We start from the raw sequence: 14,145 nt of genomic DNA on the forward strand, positions 1-14,145 counted from the left end.
TCTGAGATGATGTGTTTACCAACAAATAGCAACTGGGGTATTTGGGGAGAGCCGCAACGATCCACCCAAAGCGCTGTTCGGTCTTTGGCAAAGTATCAATACTTTCATCGGCAGTGAACTTGACATGAACTCGTGTGGGAGTGAATCATTTAGTGATAAACAAGAGTTAGCTAAAGGATACTGCATAAGTAAGAGCAGCTGTCAGTAAACGTTCACTCATTAACAGAAAACCTCAGTCTCTGGAATAATTAGTTGATGCTTAATGTTTGCACTGAAATAATTCACATAATGGTCACAATTACAATGCAAACCCTCATCGGTGCAGTATTGATATTTTACCAAAAGAACAACAACAACAAAAAAAGCACATGCATATGAGTATGACTCTGCAGATCATGTGCAATGCACACAACGATGGTCACATGTTGCGCACACGCCATCCTTACATTCAAACAGAACGCACTGTGTACCGAATAGATGAGAGGTTCAATACTTTTCATCTGTTTGAAATGAAGATAAAAAGGGTTTATGTGAACTGTAGGTATAAATTTAGGCATACATTGGAAATATACATTTGAAATATGAACGATTAATTAAAGCAAGTAATGCACTCCACTTCAAAGAGGCTCGGAAAAGTCAGTGACCATAAAGTTTGTGACAAAAGCGGAGAAACTCTACATAAGATATATAAAGGTTACTAGGGCTGCACGATATATTGACTTGATCTGGTACATTTAGCAATATAGCGGGTGAATTATGTATATGATGTACATTACAATGTTATGATGAACTATATGCCTTTCTCCACTGACGTTCTGATGATCAAAGCCTTTCTAAGGAGATGTGTTTTAAGGGATAAAATGATTGACTACAGGGGGACTTTAAATTACACACATCACATAATCGCATTATTTAACAAGTTACTGTACATCACATTTTTCTTCGATATCGTGCAGCCCTAAATGCAACTGTACAGAAGGAAAGACAATTCAGAGTCAGATTCTAGCGTCCATCTGACCTTCAATTGACAACTCTCCTCCTGGACTCTTAACATTTGCAGCCATCACTAGTCACTACATCCATGCATCCGCCAAGACTTTAATTGCTAAATTGCAGCATAAAATCTGATTTTTAGCAATAAAAGCTTAAAATGACGCATTGCTCTCTGTGAATATTGACTGATGTAAATGTAATCATCGGTTTCAAAATTCACTCTACACATCCTTCAGGGTTAAAGAGCAGAGCAGGCGTTACAGAGAATAAGGAGGGGGAATAAATCAGGAAGAGTTTATGCCTTGAGGAGAGAGGGAGAAGATGGGCGGAGGAAGAAGGTGAAGGCAGGTCCAATAAAGCCCACCTTCAGATCTAGATACTCCAGGTCCTTCTTCAGCTGGATGTAAGTGTCATCTGCCTTTAAGTGGGAAATGAAGAAAGAGGTCACATGACTCATGGCTAAGAGTACAGCATTCAAGAGTGAGACTGATTTTCATGGACACTGTAAAATGCTGACACATTATAACACAAGTGCATGTTATGGGTGATTGACCCTTTTTTTTTTTTATCCCTATTGATGACAAGCATCTTCAATTTGTACTCAGACTGATGCACTGTTGAAGGTGTGCCATAAGTTCAATGAATAAATAAATGATCTGTTTCTTCACTCTAAAGTTTACTTATTTAGAGCATGTATTTTTGTAAAGAAAACGTGAAATGGACCCCTTTTACACAGTGTGCAGACATCAGTGTGCAGTAAAGCATTTTATAACAATGCTGTAAATGTTGTAGAATACTAGTTAAGTTTTAATGTGCAACCGACAGAGATCTAGAGTGTGGAATAGGAGTGGGACACAGCTTATGCGTTACTATTTACCAAATGTTTAAACTCATTTCTGAGTACCTATCTGACACATTTCATATCTAAATTTCCATACACACAAGTAAACCAGTGATGTTTTTTATGTTTTCTGTTCATGGCAACATTCAATCATGTGAATGCAGGCAAGTCTTCAAGCAACATGCTGTTAACATCTGAGAAGCAATCTGAGGATCCAAAATACAAGAGAGGAAAAAAAAAAGTTTAAAAAAAAAAAAGCAAAATGCAGAGGAAAGGTTCTTCAAAAACACTAAACAGGCTGTTACGTCAAACTGCGCAGCCCAAGCTGTAACGTTCTACCGCAGACTCCATGCTAACGGAGAGCTAACACCAAACCAACACAGTCACAACTAGAACCAACAGCGCACAACTTTAAAGATGAGCACAGAATGGGGGTTAAGGAAAGGGGGGTATGATATGCTCAGGGTGGGTTGAGGGGGAAATGACCCTCTGACCTGCAAAATGGGGCCTGAGAGGCCGTTGTGCTGGTTCTGCAGGTGTGTGAATGTGTCGCTGTGCACGCTGGCCATCTTGGCCTGGTGTCTCCTGAGCTGGATGAGCAGCAGGGTCAACTCCTCCGGCTGCAGGACAGCGGGGAGACGGGAAAGAAAGCACTTCAGGAGGTGACCATCAGGGCAGCGGTGAGATGTTGTGAAATTTGGACAATAGGAGTGGCGAAATGTAACTGCCAGGCTACAACGGCATATCTCAGATCACTTTCTCAAAACTAGAACGCAAAACGCTCCTCGTGGCCAAAATGTAATCTACCAAGCAGGTCTTCTGTTTCCCTACGTTTCCAAGATAGGTCTGAAAAAGTCTGTTCTTTATGGAAGTCTTACCGTTTTTCCATGAAGACTTGGTGCGCTGACTGTGTGTGTGATGTAGCCCATCATTGGCATGGATCTCCTTTCCATTTGCGAGGTCTGCAGAGACACAAAATTATACAGAATGGTGGCGTTGAGAATGACAATGAAGAAATCCGCAGTCCTCTCTTACTACTATTCTCAAATTCTCACTTTTAGTTATGGATACTGTACATTTTTGAAGTCAAGTAAAAGTCAGTTTCAAAAAACTAGGGCTCAGCAGAGCACATTTTACTCATTCATCTGTTTCTTTTAGTTAAGAGAGTGTGTGCTTGATTTCAAATGTGCCACAGGGCTTTGAGGGTTTGACAGTTTTGCTTAACATACAAAATTCTTCATCTAGGCCCATCATAGCACCTCAAAAGGACACAAACAACAAGAGATTTAATTAACTACACATAAATTATCTCCAACCTGCTTTCTTAAAATAACATTTGTTTGCTACCAGCAGAGTAGCACTGTAGAATCTGTTTCCAATGCGAATCCCACGGCACTGCATTTTTGCTGTATAATAGGTTTTTTATTTAAATACAAGATCAGAAGAAAGAGACCACTGCTGAGGCGGTTTATTGGGTGCTTTGCTTAGCCTTTGGCGAATCTTATCAGCTAAACAGTCTAGTGATCCACCGTGGAGGTCCATGAAACCACTCTACCAAACACACTTTAGCCTTTAAGATGCATCTATAGATAGGCTTCTGCAGCTGGGTAATTGACATCACAGTCGAGCAGTGACTGCAGTGTCTTTCTGTGTGATTTATTTAGTTTATCTGAAACTACTTTTGGAAAACAACATATTCTTCTAAAACTATTTCAAAACTATTTCAACTTGCGAGTTGTGAGGACAAAAAAAAAAAAAAAGTGATTAAAATGGTTAAACCTTGAAATGGTCACAAGCTACACCACCAAAATAAATACTTTCCGTATTAAATTTTATGTATGCATTTTATGTACAATACTTTAAAATCTTACCAACCCCAAACTTTGGAAATGTTTTTGAAATGAGTCTCTCATGCTTACCAAGGCTGCATTTATTTGATCAAAAATACAGTAAGAACAGAAACATTTTGAAATATTTATATAATTTGAGAACTGTTTTCTATTTTGATATATTTTAAAATATTATTTATTCTCGTGATGGCAAAGCTGAATTTTCAGTATCATTACTCCGGTCTTTATTGTCACATGATCCTTCAGAAATAATTTTAATATAGCCTACTGATTAGAAAAAAACTGTCTTTACTGTCACTTAAGATAAATTTAATGCATCCTTGCTGAATAAAACTATTAATTGATTTTTTTTTAATTACTAACACCAAACTTTTGAACAGTAGTGAAAGGTACTCATCTCTACTCATTTATATACAGTGCGATTCAAAATTACGACAAAATATTTAAGATTTCTAAGTCAAAAATCAAACAAGCAAATTTGTCACAGTGATGCTCTATGAATCATTCTCAAATCATGCTGGAGAACATGATCATCGGGTTTTAAACAAACCTGTGGAGTTTCTGAAGCTTAAATGCTGCTGTAAGTAAAGCAAAAGGGGACAAAAAAATGCAAAGACATTCTAAAATGAAATGTTAATTTTTCCCACTTAATTTATGCTGATAATTGTTAAGCTGACAATAATATGTAATGAACCCATAGTGAAAGCATTTTCACTAGTAGTCTCAGATTTTCAGATCCCACTGAGATGTTCTTTGTGGTATCACTACATTGACTGAAGCTGTGTTTTTCTTTCCATCTGTCTTTTGACAGCTTCTGTGAATCTTTCTGTTGGAGGCATGTAATTAGTGAGTTCACACGAGTCCCAGCGTATGCAGAGCAGAAGTGGGTGACAGTATGTTAACTTGTATGAGGCACAGAGGCTTCTGTGACTGCCGCTGCGTGTGAATGTGGCGCTGGGAGCGCTGCTCTCATGTGGGGGGTGTAGCCGGCAGATGCCACTATTCGTCACATAAACAACTTCAGCGACACATATAAACAAAAAGCGCTCTCTTTAGACACACCCTCTGCACCTGGGAGTCAAACCCTGAGAGAAGACTGTGTGAATCCTGTCACAAAGTCCAAATCAAAGCCTGAGTAGAGGGAAAATCAGTTTTCCCATAACCCTTCACGCCTTTGGTGGTCAAGGCTCCTGTGGTCTGAACAAAGAGAAGAACTTTCCACAACTAATTTAAAAATGTGAGATTATGTGAACTGCTTCGTGTTCCCTACCTTTGAGATCTGGGAACATATTCCTCTGGGAGAACCCAAACTGGGTGTGTCCACGGTGGCAAAATCATCCAGCGGGCGCACCGTCACCCTGTCGGAGGGCGTGTGGGGCCTGCGTGGGGACAAGGACCTGGAAGGGTGCCCGGTTGGGGGCATGTCACATGGTGATGGTGGCACAGATATGGATCGTGGCATTTCCAGAGTGACCCTGAAGCCAGACGAGTCCATGTAGTCAGGCCCGGTGTAGATTGGCGCGGTGGGGCTTCCGTGGCGGAACTGTTGGCGCTGCTGCCACTCGTACAGTTGCCACACCATGCCTTCTTTAGTGGCCATCCGCTCGTCAGTGGACATACGAAAGTGACTAAGACGATCGTGGGCGTACTTGTAGTCACTAGGCAGGTTGCGGGGCACTGGGGGGGAACTGCCTCCGGAGTGGTGGCGAGCGGTCTTTGGCAACGACTGGTACGTATCCATCATGACGGACTTAGGCTTGAGAGGAGGTGTCCGTCTGGGTAGGGTGTACTCAGCAGTGGGATGGCTGGAATTTTAAGTTTTTTACTGTTAATATTGATGCCCTTCTCACTGTTAATTAGCATACATATGCAATACATACACAATATTTCTATAAAAACAATTATTATTATTTTTCTTTTCCCTAAAATGTTTTTATTCTGAGCTGAGAAACACTTTGAGCTGCAAATTAAGTATTAATAATAATAATCATAATAATAATAATAATACTACATTCATATTTTATATCTAATAATAGTAATAAAATAACACAAATAAGAACATATTTTAATATGTTATAGATACTTAATATTTGATAAACTTTAAAATATTTAATATATGCTACAGATATACATTTCAGAGAAAAAAACCTTTAGGGAAAGTTCTGTTTAATACAAAGACATTTTTTAAAGTATGCTAGAGGATGGTTCTTATTGTGAGTGCAAAAATGTAAATGTAACTTCAATTTTGAGCTACAAATTAAATTAATAATAATGATAATAATAGCATTTAATAATATAATACTTGAAAAAAATGAAATACTTAAAATATAATACTTAAAAATAAAAATATATTAAAAGTAGGGCTGTCAAAAGATTAATCGCGATTAATCGCATCCAAAATAAAAGTTTGTGTTTACATAATATATGTGTGTGTACTCTGTATAATTATTTTGTATATATAAATACACACACATGCATGTATATATTTAAGAAATATTTGCATACATATACTGTATATATTTATATATAATTTATATTATATATAAATATAATTTTTTATATATAAATTACACATTTTTCATAAATATATACAAGCATGTGTGTATTTATATATACAAATTTAATTATACACAGTACACACACATATATTATTAAAACACATGCGATTAATATTTTGACAGCCCTAATTAAAAGAATACATTATATAATACAATTGTAAAAATAAAAATATAATTTAATATATTATAACCAATATACAGTATATTATAGATATAGTTAATATATATTCCACTTTTTTCTTTTTTTTTTTTCTAGAGACTGACTCTTTTTTTTTTTTACTAACTTAGAGAGATGATATTTTTCCAGTAGTAACCAAAATGCGGTTGCTAGAACTACTGAACACAAAACATTCCCTTTAATATTCAGTGCGTTTTTATCACAACCACTAGAGGGAGCTCCTTTATAAGAAGAAACCATATGGATACAGAATCCCACAATGGCTCAAGTCCTCAATGTTACACCATTTAATGAGCTTATTACACGTACAATTTTTTCTCCATCACAGCACACATAAGGGTGTCTACGCAAACAAAACTGACCTTTTGGGGTCTCCTTTCTGCACCTTCACCCAGTGCTCGACCTGAGCCAGCGCAGTTTTCCTTTGTACCTTTTTCTCTGTGTCTGTACGGGGGACGAGACCCCTCTTATACACCACGTTCCCGTTCTGATCAGGGGGCATGCCCGAGGAGGGCAGCCCGTTCCTGTGAGAGGGCACCGTGGACGACGGGCGAGAATGGGCACCTGACTGGGAAAGCCCCTCCATCTCTCCAGTGGAAATGGCTTTAACAGGATCCTCCAACACTTCCTTGCTGTAAACATAGCACTCGTCCCCATCCCGCTCCGGCCTCAGCTCTGCCACCTCTACATGCAGCGTCTGCTGGAGACCCTCGGTCTGGGAGGAGCTCTTGCTGCTGCTGCAATGGTTGGTCTGAGGGACTGCGTGCTGCTCAGGTTTAGAGCTTCTTTCGGCCTCTCTGTGGAGTGAAAGGGAGTTATTTGTTAAAGGGAGTAGATTGTTAAATACTCTGAATGGCAAACATTAGTATTTTAGATTTATATGTACTGTTGCATGTTCTTATTTCATTTATTTGTTTTGTTTTATATTGTGGTGTGTATTTTATGTTTATGTCTACTACGCTGCATCCAAATTGCCTGCAAGTTATCTAAATAAACTTGATTTAATAGTAAAAAATAAATATAGTTAATATTTAACCTTCAAAATTACCTGTGACTTATTGGACTTAATGTCTTTTAAAAGTCTTTGTCTAGACTTGAGTCTTGGGTGGGTCTAAAAGCTTCTGTCCTGAAATGGTTTCAGTCATACCTGTCTGACAGAAAGTTTAGAGGAAAGATGGGTAATTTCTCCAGATCTATGGCACCTCTAACCTGTGGTCTTCCACAGGGCTCTCTTTTGGCTCCTTCTATATTTTCTCTATACATGCTACCTCTGGGCGGGCGCTATTCTAAGGAGTCATGGCGTATCCTTTCATTTTTACATGGACGACATTCAAATTTATATTCCAATCAAGAGAAACAACCCTGCAGCGATGAATTCTCTTCTGCAATGCTTAGAGGAGGTTAAAGTATGGCTAGCCCAAAATGTCCTCTTCCTATATGAAGACAAGACTGAGGACATTGTTTTCGGCCCAAATGAAAACTCTCAGTGTATAAGTCCAGAGTTAGAGAGTCTATCGGCTTTTAAATCCCCAGGGGTGAGGAACTTAGGTGTTCTCGTTGACCAGCCTTTAAAATTTGACAAACAGATCTCATCCGTAATCAGTTCCAGTTTCTACCAACTTCGTCTATTGGCTAAAATCAAAGGCTTTCTCACCCCGAAAACTCTGGAAATGGCTGTTCGTGCATTTATTGCGTGTCGGTTAGATTACTGCAGTTCCTTATATTGCGGCATATCAAGTTTTCAAATGGCTCGTCTTCAGTTAGTCCAAAATGCTGCGGCCAGACGTCTACATAAGTGTCGCAAATATGACCACATCCCTCCGATTCTCAAACCGAGATTAGAACTATTCTGTCTGTTTTCAAGTCTGTTAAAAATACCTGTTTTCTTTAGTATATTGATCTCTTCTCTAACGGTTGGTTCTACTATTTTATATTTGAGTTTGAGATTGTTTTGCCACTCCTGTTTTTACATTCTATATTTGAGTCTGACACTGCTTTGTCACTTCGGTTTTAAGGTTTCGCTTAGCTTTGCAGCTCTTATTTGTGTTTTACAGTATGTGTTGTTATGCAGGTCTTACTAATCTGGTTGTTCTGTAAAGCACTTTAGTCAGCCTAGTGGCTGTTGTAAATGTGCTATACAAATAAAGTGAACTTGAACTTTACTTATTGCTGATAAAGAAAGAAAAAACAGAAATGAGTTTAGACTTTTGAATTAATTCTTATAGAATCTACAATTCAATGTGTTGATTTAATGTGCTGATAACTGACCTTGAACTGACTCTCTCTTTCTTTCGTGGAACATCAAAAGAAGATTTTAGCATTATATCTGAGCTGCTTTCTTCTATAAAATGAAAGAGGAGGGTACAGGGACTGTCACACTCCAAAAAGGACAAAAATGCACCATTAAAGCATCATAAATGTAGCCCATATAACTCATGCACTATATTTTTTATACATATTTCAATATTCAATACTGTGTTCCTAAATTTGGAGTGTATAATTTTTAATGTTTTTTTTTAAATAAGACTCTCCAAATAATGCTCAACAAGGTTGTATTTATTTAATCAAAATTCAGTAAAAACAGTAATATTGCAGAAATATCATTACGACTAAAAAATAACTGTTTTTTGTTTTAATATATTTCATAATTTATTCCTTTGATGGCAAAGCTGAATTTTCAGCATCATTACTCCAGTCTTTAGTGTCACATGATCCTTCATAAAGCATTCTAATATGTTAATTTGGTTATTAAGTAGGCAAATAAGTTGGTTATCATCAATGTTGAAACCAGTTGTGCTGCATCCTATTCTTGTACATGATTACTCTGTGAAGACGACGAAATGCAAGAAACGAAACTATGCCTTGACATATTTTCCTTGAATACGTTTGACAACTGTGGTCACCATTGACTTTCATTCCATGGAAAATAGCAGCTTAAGCATTCAGCAACCCTAAATCTTTTTGTGCTCAATGGAAGACAGACAATTGGTTTCAAAAGACACGTGCGATATTCATTACCAAAAATAATTTTTGGATGAGCTATTCCTTTACGTCACATAACCTGACAATTAAGTCTAATTTGACCAGATACGGCATAATAAATAAACAAATTTAACATAATTAATACAAATGCATAATTTAGCACAATTAATTAATTAATTTCAGCTACTTATTTGCTTTATTAGATCAGACCAATGGTCATCTGTATAAAATTAAGAAATTATTTTAAAAGTCAATATTTAAAACACATTCATGAAACATTTACAAGTGAAATTAACCAAAGATCTGAAATGCATCAAAACACTTCAGCTCTATAAATCAGATTCATACAAGTATCTTCACATGCAATATTGTGAATATATCCCTAGATGGCGCTGTTATTTTACATTCAAAATCTCCCTCAAATGAACCGATGGCCTACAGCAGAAGGTCAATTAATTACAATACAGTACAGCAGCACTAACTGACATTTTACTCCTCGTCATGATCAGACTCGTGGTCTGGCATCAAAACGACACGAACAGTAACACTGCCAACAATCCACGTGCTTCTGTGAAAGCCTTTGCCTACAAATTGCAACAAACACAGCCACTACACTAGTCAAACCAACCATAAGCAACATTATGAACCACCTTCATGGTTATTAACCACCTACTCCTCTTTTTTATGTACACTATAAAAGCCCAGCGATAAGGAAAGCCCCAGGGACAAAGCCTCATGTAAATGAAGAGCATGGGGGCAGCACACTAACATCACGCCCCAGTCTGAGTGGCCAGTTTGGGCCGGCGGCCCACAGTCAGCTGCATGCAACGTGCCGCAGTGATACTCCTCCCCAGAGCTGCAGTGTTAAAGTGTACACAACTATGGCACTGTGCCTTCTGCACCAGCACAACATCAGTAGGTGAGTGAGAACACCACACTGCTTTTGCTGTACCCCTGATCTGTGGATCAGACATGAGCTTAAATCACTACAACACATCATTCATCTACAGTTTATGACTGCCATGAGCCCTTCAAGTGACTTAAAAAGTTGTTATTTGTTTAAAATAAAATAATACAGTTTCTTTATTTGGATTCAAAATTCACATCTTATAAAGGATCCAGTATTTTTTGGGGACAAAAATAAAATAAAGCATCCCCAAAATGACTTTTTAAAAAGTTGCCATGTCACATACACAACCAAGTCAGCACAAAGAGTAAAGCTGCAGTCACACCGAGTGGACAAAATTACTTAATGCAAACCATGCAACCTTTGAATTCGTGTGTGCTTTGAATTCAGCCAAAAGGTTAATATGTGAAGATTAACTTTAGATGCGGTTTAGGTCCGCTATGAGACTAATAACTTTGTGCTATGTAAATTTGCAGGTCAGATTTCACCAAAATTTGGTACACATTGAAAGATAACCATTCTTTGAATTGATTTGTGATACCAGCCTCCTGAGTAAGAAATGAATACAGAAAAAAGTCAAGCTTTAACCTTGATCGTCATTGGACTGCCTCAATGAAAACGATTAAATGTTCAAGTAGTGCAGAAACCAGTTAAGACAACTTCACTTCTGTTGTGCATGAAATAATAGAAAATATCAATCCTCAACATTACATAAAAACACGTAAAAACATATAATATTAAACATTAAGTGACAGTATAAAGAGGGTTTAATAAAGGAAGTTCTAGAACAAGTGGAGAGAAGAATTAATACTATACTGGGTTAGAGCTAGTTCTTAAAGAAAACATGAGATGGCTTTCATAATGTATTTATCCTTTTAATGCGGCATATTTCCGAGACAAAATAATGTAAGGTATTTGTAAGGACAAAATCCATTGGGGTTTGACTGGACCATGCAGGACTGAAAAATATTACACTGATATATTATTGGGTAATATTTTTTTTCTCCAACCATGCAGCCCTGGCCTTGTAAGATATAAAACAAATTAAGTTGTTTTAGAGGCCCTTTTTATTAAAATAAAGTGCACTGCAATGAATCCATTAAAGCCAGGAAAATGTATTAAGTGTTTTCAATCTACTATACTTTTGTATTTTGATGTATTTTAAATGATATTAAAATGCAACCAAATCACATAAAATCTTTTTGCTGCCTGTGGTTCCTAATCTGTTTTATGTCTGGCAAATAAAATTATTAATAAGGGTTATCCTATAGTTTTTAATAGCATATATTGCCCAGGTTTCTTAGATACGGATTTTGTTGAGACAGCAGCCCTGAGAGAAGAGTTGTTGCAGCAGCAGGAAGAGACTGACCTCTTCACGCCATGGCTTTGCATCAGTGCGGACTGGTTCATGGCCCGGATCCAGCCATTCATGTCCTCTTGTGTGTCGGCGCTGAAGTAGTATGTCCTCATGCCACAGTGCTCGGCCTGCGAGCCAATCAGAGAATTCTTATTGTAAATGTAGGAGCGCATTCCCGTGTGGCAGGCCTGAGGGAGAGACAGAGATAGAGAAGGGGACCGTCATCAGTGACCACGTATAGAGGATGCACGTGCATGTGAGGCCCCGGACCAGCGGGGGCCCCAGAATTGCTGTGACAGCACCACTGTCATTTTAGCAAGCTCAGACGTCATGCTGAACTGCTCTGTTTATTTTGTTGATCTGAGCACAGGAAGAAGATTACCAACCAATGATAACTGTATTATCATTGTTACTAATATTGCCATGCACTTCTGTCAAATGATCTGCACTAGTGCAACAGGTACTGTGCAAGCATTTGAGACTTTTGTTGAAAAGTAGGCTAATTGTTGTACTACAGTCAGACTATGCTTCAGAAAATGGAAGCCCGTTATGCTTCAGAGTATAAAAAAATTGTAATTGTGAGAAAATGCAATATAAACTTTATACTTATTGAGATAGAAAGTTGCAATTGTGAGATGAACGTGACCATTTTGGGTCAGTAAGATATTTAAATGTTTTTGAAAGACGCCTCTTATTCTCGACAAGGATTTATTTAATCAAAAATACAGTAATATTGTGTCGTATTATTATTATTATCGTATTATCACTAGCCATTACTCCAGTCTTCAGTGTCACATGATCCTTCACAAATCATTGGTCCTCTAAGAAACATTTCTTATTATTAATGTTGAAAACAACTGTAAGATATAAAACGGCACTTATGACCAGCAGTTAAGAGAAATAAAGTCACAATTGTGAGACAAAGAGTGGCAAAAACTTACACAATCGCATACTCACAAATTACATTACAAAATATAAAGCCACAAATGTGCGCAATAAAAACACTGAAGGAAGAAATAAAGTTACAATATTGTCACAATAGATGTCAGTTACTCGTTTATTTTTTTTACTCTGAGGTAGAAACAGGCTTCCATAAAATAAAAACCATCAATGTCAGAAAATCAACATTGAAGATCTGAACTACTTGGCAAACAAACTATCCATGCAAAGAGAGATGAATGCAATTGTCTATTTATTCCACATATTCTTAGAATATTATAGAATTTAACACAAGTTTACAAACAAGAGTCTCTTTTTTTTCCTCTACCTCTTTATTTTGTTATTTACACAAATTCTTGAGAAGAGTTTATGAGATAAATACATTTGTTCAAATACGTTTCAGGGCTTCAGTACTAATTCCAAAACACACCACACAAATGTAAAACACATAATATTAGAGATGCACACAAATACTTACACACATAAACAAAGCTGTTAAAATCTCTTACTGGTGTTGTTTAATGCCAGGGTTAACAGCCCCCCCCCAGCTTAACTTGCTCCGTGCACCTTCTGTCCTGCTAAATCTGCTACTGCCAAAATGCAACTGTTGGTCTAATCTCTCTGATGGGGGTATGGCCACCGCTCACTCATCTAAACGCTTAAACAGAGTCCAGCTCAGCGCTTTTGCCAGGCCCACCCAGACCCAGGCAGCAGACCGTCCTTCCAAACACACACACACAGAGCTTACATCTGGTAACATTGACTCATTCTGTAGAAAGTCAATGCAGCAGCCTCTAGGCTACGTCGATGGCGTCTCTTAATTCACAATTTGACAGCTGCATCTCTGCTCACGGCACATCTCTTCAGCCTCTCCAGGAGTCTATTATCCCGCCTGTCACGAGCTAATGGCTAATACGGCCCATCCGATATCTGCACCTGAAGTCTTCATATTACCCTACTCTGCTCACATTGACTTTGTTTCAGTTCCTTTACTGATAGCACACATGCGTTGACCAGAGACGTCTGTATGATGTTTGATTGTCATCTGGAAAACATCTCAGCCAACTTGAACACTTGAAATGATTGACAGACTTGTTTAAAAATAGCGACCTGTATTTTTTCATGGTTTACAGACCTGTCACAGACAAAAGTGTGTGACACTCGCTTCAGTGAACAGTCAGGTAGTAGAGATATTTTCTGTATGCTATTCCAGAAAAATAATAGCTTTAATCTACCTTAACAATATCTCACTTTGTCATACATACACATCTACACATACAAATAAGCAAAAAATCTGGATGGCAGAATGCACACAAAAATAAAACAAGGGGAAAAGAAGGCACATATTGTATCTTGCAAACATTAACCACTATTTCATGATGACAAACAATAAGAAGTGGGAGACAAAACTTGGACAAGAGAAAATTGATTTCAGTGCATGTTTTAATATCAAGTATCAGCTACTGAAGGAAAGCATGTCTGCTGATATAAATTCTTCTCGCATTCCTGTCTTTAAGAAGTTAATGTCCTCAGATTACCC

General features: G+C 37.7%; 1 protein-coding gene across 7 annotated transcripts in view; it reads right to left on the bottom strand.

Moving 5' to 3' along the window:
- plekha7b (pleckstrin homology domain containing, family A member 7b) overlaps positions 1-14,145 on the bottom strand; it is a 111,165-nt gene that overhangs the window by 26,997 nt on the left and 70,023 nt on the right. For 5 of the 7 annotated variants that reach the window (XM_081359922.1, XM_081359926.1, XM_081359925.1 and 2 more), the window contains 6 exons: positions 11,679-11,854; positions 6,783-7,217; positions 4,955-5,489; positions 2,713-2,796; positions 2,329-2,454; positions 1,358-1,411 (listed from right to left, as the gene is read on the bottom strand). In XM_081359922.1, the coding sequence (XP_081216048.1) occupies positions 1,358-1,411; positions 2,329-2,454; positions 2,713-2,796; positions 4,955-5,489; positions 6,783-7,217; positions 11,679-11,854 (1,410 nt within the window). The remainder of the gene's footprint in view (positions 1-1,357; positions 1,412-2,328; positions 2,455-2,712; positions 2,797-4,954; positions 5,490-6,782; positions 7,218-11,678; positions 11,855-14,145) is intronic. The other 2 variants (XM_081359924.1, XM_081359923.1) reach the window with 2 other exon arrangements.

This window comes from Scardinius erythrophthalmus (assembly GCF_964197995.2).
Source record: "Scardinius erythrophthalmus genome assembly, chromosome: 2".
In the NCBI taxonomy this organism is placed as follows: domain Eukaryota; kingdom Metazoa; phylum Chordata; class Actinopteri; order Cypriniformes; family Leuciscidae; genus Scardinius; species Scardinius erythrophthalmus.